Raw genomic sequence first — 14,235 nt, forward strand, 5'->3', positions numbered from 1 at the left:
TCTTAAGAGTATCACCACATCAAAAGTAGAAACCCGGATCTCCAGGACAGGGCTGGATTTTCACCAAACCCAGAAGGATATGCACAGACTGACGGACTTCCTGCCCTGAAGTCACTATCTATTAATGTGCGCTTAAATGAAAGCTAGTAAGATTCAGTTTACCTGAAATCTGTTCTTTTGGGTATATATTTTAGACAATTTATAAGCTTTTTAAAAGTTCTCTTTATAAATACATTGTCCATTCCTCCTGAATATTAAATCAACTTTATGGTCAAAATTGTTTAGGTTTAGAGAAGAAAAGTGAAACATATCTTTACTTATGGATTGATTTAATATAATAAAAATGACTTTCAAGACAGGTCCTTATAACCTAGAGCCTGAACTATAGAGTTTACACATTTTGGTTATTTTATACTTATCATAACACTTTTACTACATAACCTCATTACATTACTCTGTTACTTAGGTTGAACAGGCATTATTATCATTATTATTAATCAGGCTTTTCATCAAATGAGGAATATGAGATAGAAGTCTGAGTACATCTAGTTAAGTTACTAACAGATTTTTGGAAAACTAAAATCCACATTAACTAATGGCCAAATTACTGCTTCTTTACATACTGTAGCACCTTCTATAGGGAGAGAATAGGGGCTTAATTTATAAACTCTTCTTCATAGAGAAAAACCCCACAAACACTAGTTAAACCTCTCAGTGTCCATTTGGAGTCAACAGTTTTATGCTCTAGCCTTCTAGAGTTATTTGTTGTCCACCGTAACCTTAGCTAAAGTTGTTCTCTGACTACAATGAGAAAAGCAATGATTAAAAGAATTTGAAGAGTAGAATTCCTGTTTGTAAAAGCATTTCTAAACTCCCCTGAAAGTTGGACTTAAAGAAAACAAAGGTTTTGCAAGTCATACAGACAACCATTTGTCATCTCTTTTCATTTATCACCCAGATATTCCTAATGAATCACATTCCAGACTAACCACTGACTCCTTTTGTTCCTCAGTGAAGGAGAGTGGCAAACAAATGTTTTCCCAGTGAATCAGCACAGAATTCTTGATTTTATTACCTTTGCCCCAAACTTTCCAGACAAAACTAATTGGAAATTTTGCCTTTGGGATCACACTTGACTTCTGTGTATGGATGATGGATTAGGCTATGAATTGACATTACAGATGTTATACAAACAACTCCAGTCTTTAGGAATGTTTTATCAGTTCTGAGGGAGCTGCCTGGAGTGGAAGAATGTCTGTCTGTCTGCTCATCTTCCTTAAAAAAACTCATACATACACATACTACACTCTTCTTTGGCGGGGACAGCCCCCCAGCTGCGCAGCATGTGGGAACTTAGTTCTTCAACCAGGGATCAAATCCAGACCTCCTACATTGGAATCTCTGAGTCTTAACTACTGGCCCTCCAGGGAAGTCCCCGTACTACGCTATTATTGTGATATCATATTTGTCATCTTGGTTGATAAAAAAGCTTGGCTAAATTAGGCTTACAATTAACTAATACGATCATTTTAGGTTTTCACTTTTTCAAAAATGTCTCTGGAAAAAAGGGCTCCCAAAGGAACCAAACAAAGTTAAAAATCCAGCAAACACTTTTCTTTAAATGAAGCAGCAATACATAGACTAGTTTTTGTCATTTACTAATTTGTGTCTGTGGCACCAGGATTGCTCTCTCAGGACTTATATAGGTACTGCTTTATCAGAGCACTGCTTTGAACTCCTCACTACCAGCTTAGGATATTTTTGTGTGTTATAATTTCAGGAATGATCATTTTACCTCTAGGATAATTTTTTTTAATTCTAAATTTCTGTTAATTTGATAGAGCTAATAGTATATTTACTATTCCTGAAAGAATGTAAATTATAGAAGTGTAACTTGTAAAATTTATCTTAAAAGAATGTTTTAAGTTAAAAATACTTTTCCTGCAAATACCTGTATCTGCTCTTGTTAGAAATACTGTCTCCTCCCCAACCCCCCACCCACCCCCAAGCTAACTATGGTCTTACTCTCACCCAGACATCCTCTAGCCTGGCCAAGCACTACATCTTTTTATCCTGGACAGAGCAAAATTATTCCACTATCAAAACTTTGGAAAATATAGTGTAATCAGCTCATGAGACTAAGATATATGAGGCTTTGAACTGAAGCAAAACCAGATGTTCAATATGTCACAAAGAACTGAACCGTCTTGTTGAGTTGACTTCACTTAGAATGACTATGTTGAAGTAACCACCCACCCCAAAAAAGAACCCTAAAAACCTGTCACTCTGATGAGAGTGTAACTTTTCATCCCAATCATAAAAGTTGACCTTCGGATCATTAAAGGGAACTTCCATTGGCAGTAATTAGGAACTCTCAGAGGCAGTTAGTGAATGTTACTAGTGACCTGGTTGCTAGCTAGGAAATTTATAGAGCTTCCTCTGCTGGGGAATAGCAGCCTGTGCTGTATATAGCTGTTTAACTTCCTTTGATTACCACTACATAGATTTAAGGACACTGTCCTTAAATAGAAAAATTAACTTTTGAGGACTATCATTTGCTACTTTTCCTTAAGAAGTGCTGCTTGTATTACCTTGTCTCATGGTACATTCTTTTAAATGTGCTGAGACTCACTTTGTACCACAGTGTATGATCTCTCTTGGTGACTCTTTCATGTATACTTGAAAAGAATATGTATTTGGCTATTTTGGGGTATAGTGTTCCATGTTGTTCAAGTTTTCTGTGTTCATTCTGGTTTTCAGTTTGTTTATTCGATCAACTAAAAAGAAGGGTGTTGAAATTTCAACTCTAATTGTAGCTATGTCTTTATTTCTCATTTTAGTTCTGTTAGTTTTTGCTTTATATATTTTGACATGCTGTTATTAGGTGCATACACATTTAGGATTTTCTGTCTTCCTGAGAATTAGCCTTTTTATCATTATGAAATGTCCTTATTCATCTCTAGTAAAATAATATACCCTCTCCTGAGATCTGCTTAGTCTCTTATAAATGTAGAATACTCCCATCTTTTGTATGATTATTTTTAAACAGTTTATCTTTTTGCATTGCTTTACTTTTGGATCTGGATATTTTAAATGGGCTTTTTGTAGAGAGCATATACTGAGGTCTTGCTTTTTAATTCAGTCTGACACTCTCTGCGTTTTCATTTGTATATTTGGCACATTTGCAATTAATCTAGTTGTCAGTATGGTTAAGTCTACCTTTAAACTGCTGGTCCCTACCTGTTTTTTATTCTTTTCTTACCTTCTTTTGAAATGAGTATTATTTTTAGGATATATAATATAACCACATTATAATATTATACTCCCTTTTCTCCCTCCCATACTTTTTACTGTTGTCGTCTTATATTTGCTGTGTTGTACATGCTGCAGTCCATAGGGTTGCAAAGAGTTGGAGATGACTGAGCAACTGAACTGTCTTATATTTTACTTCTGTATGTGTCTTATGTGTGTGCTTGTGTGCGCGGTCATGTCTGACTCTGTGTGACCCTGTGGACTGTAGCCCACCAGGCTCCTCTCTCCATGGGGTTTTCCAGGCAAGAATACTGGAGTGAGTTGCCATTTCCTCCTCCAGGGGATCTTCCCCACCCAGGGATCGAACTCATGTCTCCTCATCTCTTGCCTTGGCAGGCAGATTCTTTACGGCTCAGCCACCAGGGAAGTCCGACATACATCATGGTTTTTGCTTTAAACAACTAGTTATTTTTTTAAGAGATTTTAAAATGAGGAAAAATGGTGTTCTCTCTTTCCAATGCTTTTCACTCCTTTGTGTACATTAAAGTTTACATCTGCTATTACTTTTCTTCTGAGAACTTCCTTTAACATTTATTGTAGTGCAGATCTCCTGGAACAAATTCTTTTGGCTTTTGTCTATCTGAAAATGTTATTAATTCATCTTTATTTTTGAAATATATTTTCCCGTAATTCTAGATTCACAGATTTCTTTTTCCCTTTCAGCACTTTAGAGAAGTAATTCTATTGGTTTTTGGTTTGTTTCTGATGAGAAGCCCTATCTGTATTTCCCTGTAGATGACTCAGTCATACCTTGGAAATATTGTAGGTTTGGTTCCAGAGCACAAGCAAATATTGTGATAAAGCAAGACACAAATTTTTTGGTTTCTCAGTGCATCTAAAAGTTATGTTTACTATATATTTTACTCTATTACATGTCTAAAAGATATATACATACCTTAATTAAATAATAATGCTGTGGGAAAAATAGAGCCAATAAATTTGCTTAACACAAGGTTGCCACAAACCTTTAATTTGTAAAGATTACAGTATCTGCAAAGTGCAGTGAAGCATGATATGCCTATATAATGTGCTATTTTTATCCCCTCTGCTTTTAAGATTTTCTTGATATTGGTGATATTGCTGAATTATAGAATTTGATTATGATGTGATTATGATGATTTTCAGCAATTTGATTGTGTTTTATTTTATGTGGATCCTGACTGAGGTTTGTTGAATTTTTTAAATCTGTGAGTTGATGAGTTGATATTTTTCAGCAGATCTTGAAAATATTTGGCCACCCCTTTGCCAACATGCACACATGTGCGCACACACACACTTTCCCCTCTCTTTCTGGAATTCCAGTTACATATATATTAGACTGTTTGGTATTATTCCACAGGTTACTGAGGTTCACTTCTCCATAGCCTTTACTCTCTGTGTCCTTTGGTTCACATATTTTCTATTGCCTTGTCTTCAAGTTCTCTAATATTTGTCCTGTGGTATCTAATCTGTTGACTATCCAGTGAATTTTTCTATTCAGATATTACATTTTCAGCTCTAGAAGTTCCATTTTATTATTTTTATACTTGTATTTCTTCCTGCAGTGTGTTTATGTTTTCCTTTCTTTAAATCAGGGATCAGCAAACTATTTCTGTAAATGTCCAAATAATAAAAGTTGTAGACTTCATAGACCACAGTGTCTCGGTCAGAGCTGCTCCATGTTACCACTGAAGCAGCACTCGGTCTCAGTAGTTGGCATACAGGCCTAGCTGCTCTGTGGCATGTGGGATACTCCTGGACCAGGGGACCTGTGTCCCCTGCATTGGCAGGCCAGTTCCTATCCACTGCACCTCCAGGGAAGTCCCATGGACTATGAATTTTTTAAAAATGTGTTTTTTATTTGGCTGCCTCAAGTCTTAGTTGTGGCATACAGGATCATTTTGTTGTGTTGGGGGAACTCCAGAGCGTACAGGCTCAGTCGTTGCAGTGCCCAGGTTTAGTTGCTCTGCATCGTGTGGCATCTTAGTTCCTCGATCAGGGATTGAACTCAGGACCCTGGCATTGGAAGCCCAGAGTCCTAACCACTGGACCACCAGGGAAGTCCCCTGGACTGTGGATTTTGCTGCAGACACAGAGTGTGTCTACACCTGGAAAGCCAGAGTCATCACAGGGCTTCTGCATTTGTATCCCTTTTCTCAGCAATCCAGAACGTACCACCGTACGGCCTGTGGTACAGTGTCTGAAAAGAATTGTTCCATGTATTTTGTAGGGTTTCCAGTTGTTTCATGTAGGAGTGAACATCTGTTCCAGTCACTTCATGGTATAAGGCAGAAAACCCTCAGCCACAGGCTAGAATCTCTAGCCCATGCATATCAATACTTGCCCACTCACATGAGAGCTGGAACTGCCTGCTCGGTACATAGTATTACCTTTATGTTTTGCAGTGAATCTTTCCAGCTAGCCTTTGCTGCTTATACTATAGCTTTTTGTCTTTATCCCTCATTTCTTCATCTAGTATGGCTTAAATATGATTCTTTTATGTTTAATAACATTGTAGTAAATTGTAGGTTTTAGAAAATTGACTTAAAAGGTAATTTAATATGTGCAACTGTTAAAATTCTCTTAATCAAAATGATCATCTTTTGATTTTGTGTTTGGATTCTTCATGTAATATTTATTTCAGTCAAGTCCATTATATTTAGGAACTATTAACTTGTAATGTTAAAAAGAACTGTTGAGGCTTGCTGTCATTTAACATAGCTTAAACTAAAATGTCAAGGTACAGGCTCAATAGGCTCTTGAGAATAAGCAACGGACCAGAAGCTGAGTTACTCATGTTCATTTTGTCTGGGAACCACCACATCTGCCACTGAGGCTGAGTAATCATGACTTATTAGTGTGGTTATGGAAAGTATATATCAATTTAATTGTGTGAACCGTCCTTTCTTTAGGGAAAATATTCTCACCAGATTGCTGAAAATTTTCCCTTTTTAGAATCACTTAAAATTAAAACTGTGAATAAGTCTTTTATCTTGTTGAATGACCTGTTTAATCAGTTGGGGTGCATATTTTATTTATATTTCTGGAATAGAAATGTAGTTTTTTCCTTCCTCTGTATCCCAGAAATCTCATTATTTTAGTGTCTTAAGTTCAAGTTTTGTTCTCCTAGAGTTCGTTTCTAGAGGACAGTTGTGTAGGGATATCATGAACAAACTCTTGAATTTCTTTTGTTTTGCCTTAAGTAGTATCACAATTCTCTTTCGTGTTTTCACATGTAAATGTGGAAGTTAACAGGTTTTTTTTTTAATTGCGTCTGATGCTTATCTGTAAGTGTACAACAAGAAATTTTTCACTAATTAGTTCCTCTGAATTCTACAAACTTTAGTTTGTGTGTGTGTGTGTGTGTGTGTGTGTGTGTGTGTGTAGGATCACAAAATAATTCTTTTTTCTCCAACTGTGAAATATCTTTTATGCACATAATAATATTCAGAGAAACAGCTGTAGATTTCGTGATTAATCACAGCTTCTCAAAAAAAATACCATTCCTTTTTAAAAGATTCTATAATTATTTTTATACTTATTATTACTGTTTATAGTTTTCTGTGAATTAAAGCTCAAGAAAAAGAGGAACAGACTAAAAATTCACATAGGTTTCTTTTTGGCTCAGAGGAAAACTTTATAGTTAATTGATTCAGTGCCAAGTGTAGGCCTTCTTTTTATAGATTTTTATTTGAACGCGAAGTGCCCCTGCATTTAGGGGGAAATGGAGGTTAGATTTATGAATATCTTTCTTTTTCATGTTACATGCAACAAAAAAATTTGCTTAATATCACCTTTTATTTTGATAGCAACAGGAGTTCTTTAATGTTTTATTCTCATTGCTACATCTTATTCAGTTTGTCTTTGAACCACAAATTCTTTTACCATATGGTTTAAAAACACTTTCTTAAATCCAAAGATCACTTACTGTATGTGTGTCTATATATACATCCGTATGTGTGTATATAATTTTTTCTACAAATACAGTATTTTTCTTTATAACAGTGAATGGTAATACTTTCTGAGGGCTTACTATATGCCCAGCACTAATTCAAGTATATTTATATAAATTGACTAATTGAAACCTCACAGTATCCCCAGAATGTAGGTCCTGAAGGTGTTTTATCATTACCATTTTATAGATGAGGAAAGCAAGACTTAGTAAGAGGCAGAGGCCAGAACCTGAGTCAGAACATCTGGCTGTAGAAGTTATGCTTATGGCAATAGTATGTTTTTTGTTTTGTTTTTTCATTTATTTTTATTAGTTGGAGGCTAATTACTTCACAGCATTGCAGTGGGTTTTGTCATACATTGACATGAAGGCAATAGTATGTTTTAAAGTGAATACTGGCATCATGTATGTTAGAGCAACATGTTAAGAGTGTCCACCTTCTAGAGCTTACACGTATGAGAACCTTGGAAATTAGCAATAGATTTTATTGACAGCTTAATTGTATTTAGGGTTTTTTAATTTTGAAACTAGATAAAGCCATCAAATGAATCTAATTCTTTTGCCTTGCTAAAGAGTAGGTTAAGTGATTTTTCTGAGGTTGCTTATTTTCTGACCCTTAATAGACTATAAGAACCTACTTGAAACCCTAAAGGAACTTGTTTAAAACATACACGTTCCCATGTCCACTTATTGAATCAATTTATGCTTAGGGGACCCAGGAATTTATATTTTTAACAAAGCCCCTTGTTGATTATTATGCAGATACCTCATATTGGCACACATGTTCATTTGAGAACCATTGTATTTAAACCTTTATCACACATCTAAATATTAATTCATTTTAATCTAATATTATTAATTTATAATGTTTCAAAATAAAGGTACAAAGCAACACAAAATCTCCCATAGAAAAAATTACTTTGAAAGAAAAATTCATTGGTACTGGTTGCACACTTTTATTTTTGTTTTAAATCTCAGTGAGAAAGATAAGTAAGGTAGTTACTTCATCAACTATTGTTTTTTGAAATATAGTTAGTTTATAACACTGTGTTAGTCTCAAGTGTACAGCAGAGTGATTCAGTTACATACGTGTATGTATGTACTTTTTCACAGTCTCTTCCATTGTAGGTGATTGAAAGATACTGAATATAGTTCCCTGGGCTATACAGCATGTCCTTGTTTACATGTTTTATATATAGTAGTGTATATATGTTAATCTCAAACTCTTAATTTCCGCACCACCACCCCCCACTATTCCCTTTGGTAAACATAAGTTTATTTTTCTGTGTCTGCATCAACTTTTTTACGTAAGGAAAAAAGTAGTATTCTCAAAGTATGCCTAAAAGAGTAGGGGCACAGGAGGTTTTTTACATGTCTTACAAATGACATGTATGGATAAATAAAATAAGAATCAAGTGAGAATGGTTTCCAGAGACTCGTGTTAGGGAAAGGAGGTTGACTACAAAAGGATACAAGGGAACTCTTTGCCTTGATGGAAATGCTGTGTATCTGTACCCTGATTAGTGATGGTTATATGACTAAATATAATTGTCAAAACTTAGCCTGAACTACAGATCTAAAAAAATGACTCTTACTATATGTAAATTATACCCCCATAAATTTGAAATTGTTTTTTTAAAAAGTAAACCTTGAAGAGATTCTGGGAGTGATTATTTTTTCAAATTATCAGTTGCATCTTGAAATACTTGGGTCAATTCTTGTTCTTTAAAAGCTAACATTTTTCTATTAATGTGTAGTGATTAAGGTAACATTAAAATAACATCATGATAATTTCTTTTTCTTTAACATTTCTCATCAAAGTTTTCTCATATTTTTTTTTGTAGGGTCCACATATAGCTTCAGTTACATTAGCTGCTTATGAGTGCAATTCAGTTAATTTCCCTGAACCACCTTATCCTGATCAGATTATTTGCCCAGATGAAGAGGGCACTGAAGGAGCCATTTCTTTATGGAGCATCATCTCAAAAGTTAGGATTGAGGCCTGCATGTGGGTAAGATGTCCGTTTTCATGCTTACCTAGAATTAACCTCACTGTCTTGATTCTTTGTACCTTGTTGAAATTGAATCCAAACATATACCAATTCAGTAAATAATTAATTCGTAAAGTCACCAACTACCTAACTTCTGTGGAAAAGAAATCTCTAGAGCTTCTCTTCGGAGAAGACAATGGTAACCCACTCCAGTACTCTTGCCTGGAAAATCCCATGGACGAAGGGGCCTGGTAGGCTGCAGTCCATGAGGTTGCGAAGAGTCAGACACAACTGAATGACTTCACTTTCACTTTTCACTTTCATGCACTGGAGAAGGAAATGGCAACCCACTCCAGTGTTCTTGCCTGGAGAATCCCAGGGATAGGGGAGCCTGGTGGGCTGCCGTCTGTGGGGTCGCACAGAGTCGGACACGACTGAAGTGACTTAGCAGCAGCAGCAAAGCCTCTCTTTGTAAATAACATGCAGAAGGAAGGCAGGAAACTATAGGTACCACCAAGTATTGATGCCAAGGAGACAATAGCAGGGAAAAGGAGTATAAATGATGCAAATATATTACTTTATAAAGTTTTACTGATGTTTATAAAATTTGATAAACAACGTAGCAAATGGTTACATAACAGTCCAAATTTGGTAAGTATTATATGTCTCTCTCTTAGATTTAAATACTCTGTGTTTAGTTTTAGAAGATTCATTTCATTTTCTGAATTGTTGTAATACTAAAGGTCAGACATTTCTTCATAAACTAAGCTTTACTGTATTTGAGATGAGATCAAACTATATGATGATTTTACTTTCGGTAGTATCAATTATTCTTTTTATGGCTTGGTTAATATATTTTGGGAAATTTTGAACTACATGATCAATGGTAAATGTATTTTAATCTATATCCACACAAAGCATTTTTTATATGCCTAAATTCATTCAGGTGTCTGTCATTGAGGAATAGTTCAGTTGCTAAAGACTTCTTATTGCCACTTGAATTATTTTTTAATTTATTATTTGGAATTATTAAGTTTTATGTTCCCTGTAACTTTTTTCCCTTAACAGTTTCTTACAAAATAGAAAATGTGAAACACATCTCTTAAATGTCTTAATTAAAGTGAAGATGAATACAGTGCCCACAGGAGAGGCAGTTTTGAAACACATTCAAATGTTAGAGATTACGCTGTCCTTTAAAAGAATTAAAAGGGAAATGCCATATATTGAATTTGTTGAATATGAAAAACAGGAAAAATTGTCATATTTCCTGTTACTGTCTTAAAAATACTGGAAACAAATTCATTGTACTAGTTGCATATGTTTTATAAATTTTATCACATTAGTCCTTTGATGAAAAGCTGTTAATAAAATAACTAGTTACTTGGAACATGCTAGAGAGGGTATATGTATATAAACTTCAGTTTTCTGTTTTTCTTTTGTTCTTTCAAAATGATTTATGTGGCTCAATTAACACTAATGCCAACAAAGAAATTTTCATCCCAGCTGGCACTGCCTCTTCCAAATTCCTATGGTGCGTACTATCTGAAGCGCTCATTTGGCCTGGCTCCATGCATGCCTCAAATTACGTAAATTGGCTGGTGTAGTGGCTTACTTCCCCAAATAAATTTTTAGCTTCTCAAAAAAATTCAGACTGTACCTTAAATTAAATGTATTACCCTCACAGCAGTCAGCATTAGGCTTTGCTTATAGTTCTACAAGAATGTCAGAAAACGCTGATTAATTGTGTTTGTTTGTTCTTCATATTCCCTTCTTTGAAGCTGTCTTTTGTGACAAAAAATGTAGCACATATCAAGTTATGTTTAAATTGGTTTCTATTGTTTTCACCATTTATAAGGACAGTCCTTTTAACAAAAAGTGCTAGGAAAACTGAATATGGTTATTGTTGTTTAGTCCCTTACTTCGTGTCCAACTCTTTGTAACCTCTGCACTGAATACAGAGGTTATATATATATGGACAGCGGCTCCTCTGTCCATGGGATTTCCCAGCAAGAATACTGGGATGGGTTGCCATTTCCTTCTCCAGGGGATCTTCCTGACCCAGGGATCAAACCCATGTCTCCTACATTGGCAGGCGGATTCTTTACCACTGAGGCACCAGGGAAGCCCAGGGAAAACTGAATATCCACATGCAGAGAGAGAGATTGGATCCTTACCTTATACCATATGTAAAAATTAACTCAAAAGTCATCAAAGACCTAAACTTAGTTCAAACTCTAAGACACTTAGAAGGAAATATCGAGACAAATCTGCATAATGATTGGGCAGTGGTTTCTTAAATAAGACACTGAAAGTAGAGGCCACAAGAGAAAGAAAATAGATAAATTGAACTTTGCTAAAATTAAAACCTCTTGTACATTAAAGGGTACAGTATCAAGAGAGTGAAAAGAGAACCCACAAAAGGGAGGAAAATGTTTATAAGTCACATATCAGATAAGGATTTAATATTCAGGATGTATAAAGAACTATGCAACTCAGCAATAAGAAGACTAACAACCCAATTAAAAAATGGGCAAAAGACTTGAATAAACACTTCTCCAAGGAAAAGATACAAATATCTAAGAAGTTCACAAATTCTCAACATCATTAGTTGTTGGGGAAATGCAAATCCAACAATAAGGGATTACCTCTTCACATGTATTAGGATGGCTATTATTCTTTTAAAAAGAATAATGAGTATTGGTGAAGATGTGGAGAAATTGGAACACTCCTAGGTTGCTGGTGGGAATGTAAAGTGATTCAGCTGCTATGAAAAAGAGTTTGGTGGTTTCTCAAAAATGTAAACATAGAATTACTCTGTGGCCCTCCTCTAATGTAAATACCCCAAAGAACTGAAAACCAGGACTCAGATATAACTATAGAAACTTGTAGTTCACTCTTAAGCAACATTATTCATATTATCAGAAAGGTAAGCCATGAAATTAAAAGATGCTTACTCCTTGGAAGGAAAGTTATAAACGACCTAGACAGCACATTAAAAAGCAGTGACATTACTTTGTCAACAAAGCTCCATCTAGTCAAGGCTATGGTTTTTCCAATAGTCATGTATGGATGTGAGAGTTGGACTGTAAAGAAAGCTGAGTGCCGAAGAATTGATGCTTTTGACTGTGGTGTTGGAGAAGACTCTTGAGAGTCCCTTGGACTGCAAGGAGATCCAACCAATCCATCCTAAAGGAGATCAGTCCTGGGTGTTCATTGGAAGGACTGATGCTGAAGCTGAAACTCCAGTACTTTGGCCACCTGATGGGAAGAACAGACTGATTTGAAAAGACCCTGATCCTGGGAAAGATTGAAGGTGGGAGAGAAGGGGACGACAGAATGAGGTGGTTGGATGGCATCACCAACTCAATGGACGTGAGTTTGAGTAAACTCTGGGAGTTCGTGACGGACCGGGAGGCCTGGCGTGCTGTGGTTCATGGGGTCTCAAAGAGTAGGACACAATTGAGCAGCTGAACTGAACCCTCAATAGATGAATGGATAAACAAAGTGTGGTATATACACAGAATATTACTCAGCCATGAAAAGGAATGAGGTTCTTATACATGCTACAATATAGATGAACCTTGAAAACATGGTAAATAAAATAATCTAGACATAGAAAGATATTGTATGATTCCACTTAAATCAACTGTCAAGAGAATTCAGATTTGTTATAAAGACACAAAAATATATTTTGGGGGACTTCACTTGTGGTCCAGTGGTTAAGAATCTGCCTGCCAATGCAAGGGATGTGGGTTTGATCCCTGGTCTAGGAAGATCCCACATGCTATGGAGCAACCTAAGCCAACGTGCTGCAACAACTGAGCATACATGCTAAAACTGCTGCAGCCCACAGGCCTAGAATCCGTGCTCTTAAATAAGAGAAACCACCTCAGTGAGAAGCACATGTGCTGCAACAGAGAGTAACCTCTGCTTGCCACAACTAGAAAAGGCCCATCACAGCAATGAAGATCCAGCGCAGCCAAAAATTAAATAAATATTAATAATTAGTTAATTTAAAAATGAGCTCCATGACGGGGTAGTTTTTTTTTTTTTTTTTTTTTTTTTAAGTAGATTTGAGGTTACCAGCATTGTGGGGAATGAGAAGTTAATGCTTAATGAATAACAGTTTCCATTTGGATGAAGAAAACTACTGGAAATATTTTTTATATTTTATCCTTTCATAAAATTGATCTCATTTGTGTTCACATCCATATTTTTCATTTCATTATAAATATAGTAAATCAGTAAAATCCTTGAAATATGTATGTATGAAATATGTACTTCCAGTTATAAAAATCAGTGGCAACCTCACTTTCAGTCTGTTCATATAAGTCTTTGGAGCACATTAAAATGAATTGTTTGGTGTTGCTGATCAGTGGCTTACCGTTTTTCAGTTTGTATCTTTCTGATATTTCACAATTTGTTGGTATCACTAGTGTTCAGTTCAGTCGCTCATTTGTGTCTGACTCTTTACAGCCCCATGGACTGCAGCACGCCAGGCCTCCCTGTTAATGACCAACTCCTGGAGTTTACTCAAACTCACATCCATTGAGTCGATGATGCCATCCAACCATCTCATCCTCTGTCATCCCATTCTCCTCCCACCTTCAATCTTTCCCAGCATCGGGGTCTTTTTTACTGAGTCAGTTCTTCGCATCAGGTGGCCAAAGTATTAGAGTTTCAGCTTCAGCATCAGTCCTTCCAATGAATATTCAGGACTGATTTCCTTTAGGATGGACTGGTTGGATCTCCTTGCAGTCCAAAGGACTCTCAAGAGTCTTCTCCAACAGCGCAGTTCAGAAGCATCAATTCTTTGGCACTCAACTTTCTTTCTAGTCCAACTCTCATATCCATACATGACTGCTGGAAAAACCACAGCCTTGACTGGACGAACCTTTGTTGGCAAAGTGATGTCTCTGCTTTTTACTATGCTGTCTAGGTTGGTCATAGCTTTTCTTCCAAGGAACAAGCATCTTTTAATTTCATGGCTGCAGTCATCAT

General features: G+C 35.9%; 1 protein-coding gene across 3 annotated transcripts in view; it reads left to right on the forward strand.

The window, feature by feature from the left end:
- The window catches only part of VMP1 (vacuole membrane protein 1), a 119,147-nt gene that overhangs the window by 35,386 nt on the left and 69,526 nt on the right, over positions 1-14,235 (forward strand). For all 3 annotated transcript variants that reach the window (XM_061142664.1, XM_061142665.1, XM_061142666.1), the window contains exon 6: positions 9,088-9,255. In XM_061142664.1, coding sequence (XP_060998647.1) covers positions 9,088-9,255 — 168 coding nt within the window. The remainder of the gene's footprint in view (positions 1-9,087; positions 9,256-14,235) is intronic.

This window comes from Dama dama, chromosome 5 (assembly GCF_033118175.1).
Source record: "Dama dama isolate Ldn47 chromosome 5, ASM3311817v1, whole genome shotgun sequence".
Classification (NCBI taxonomy): domain Eukaryota; kingdom Metazoa; phylum Chordata; class Mammalia; order Artiodactyla; family Cervidae; genus Dama; species Dama dama.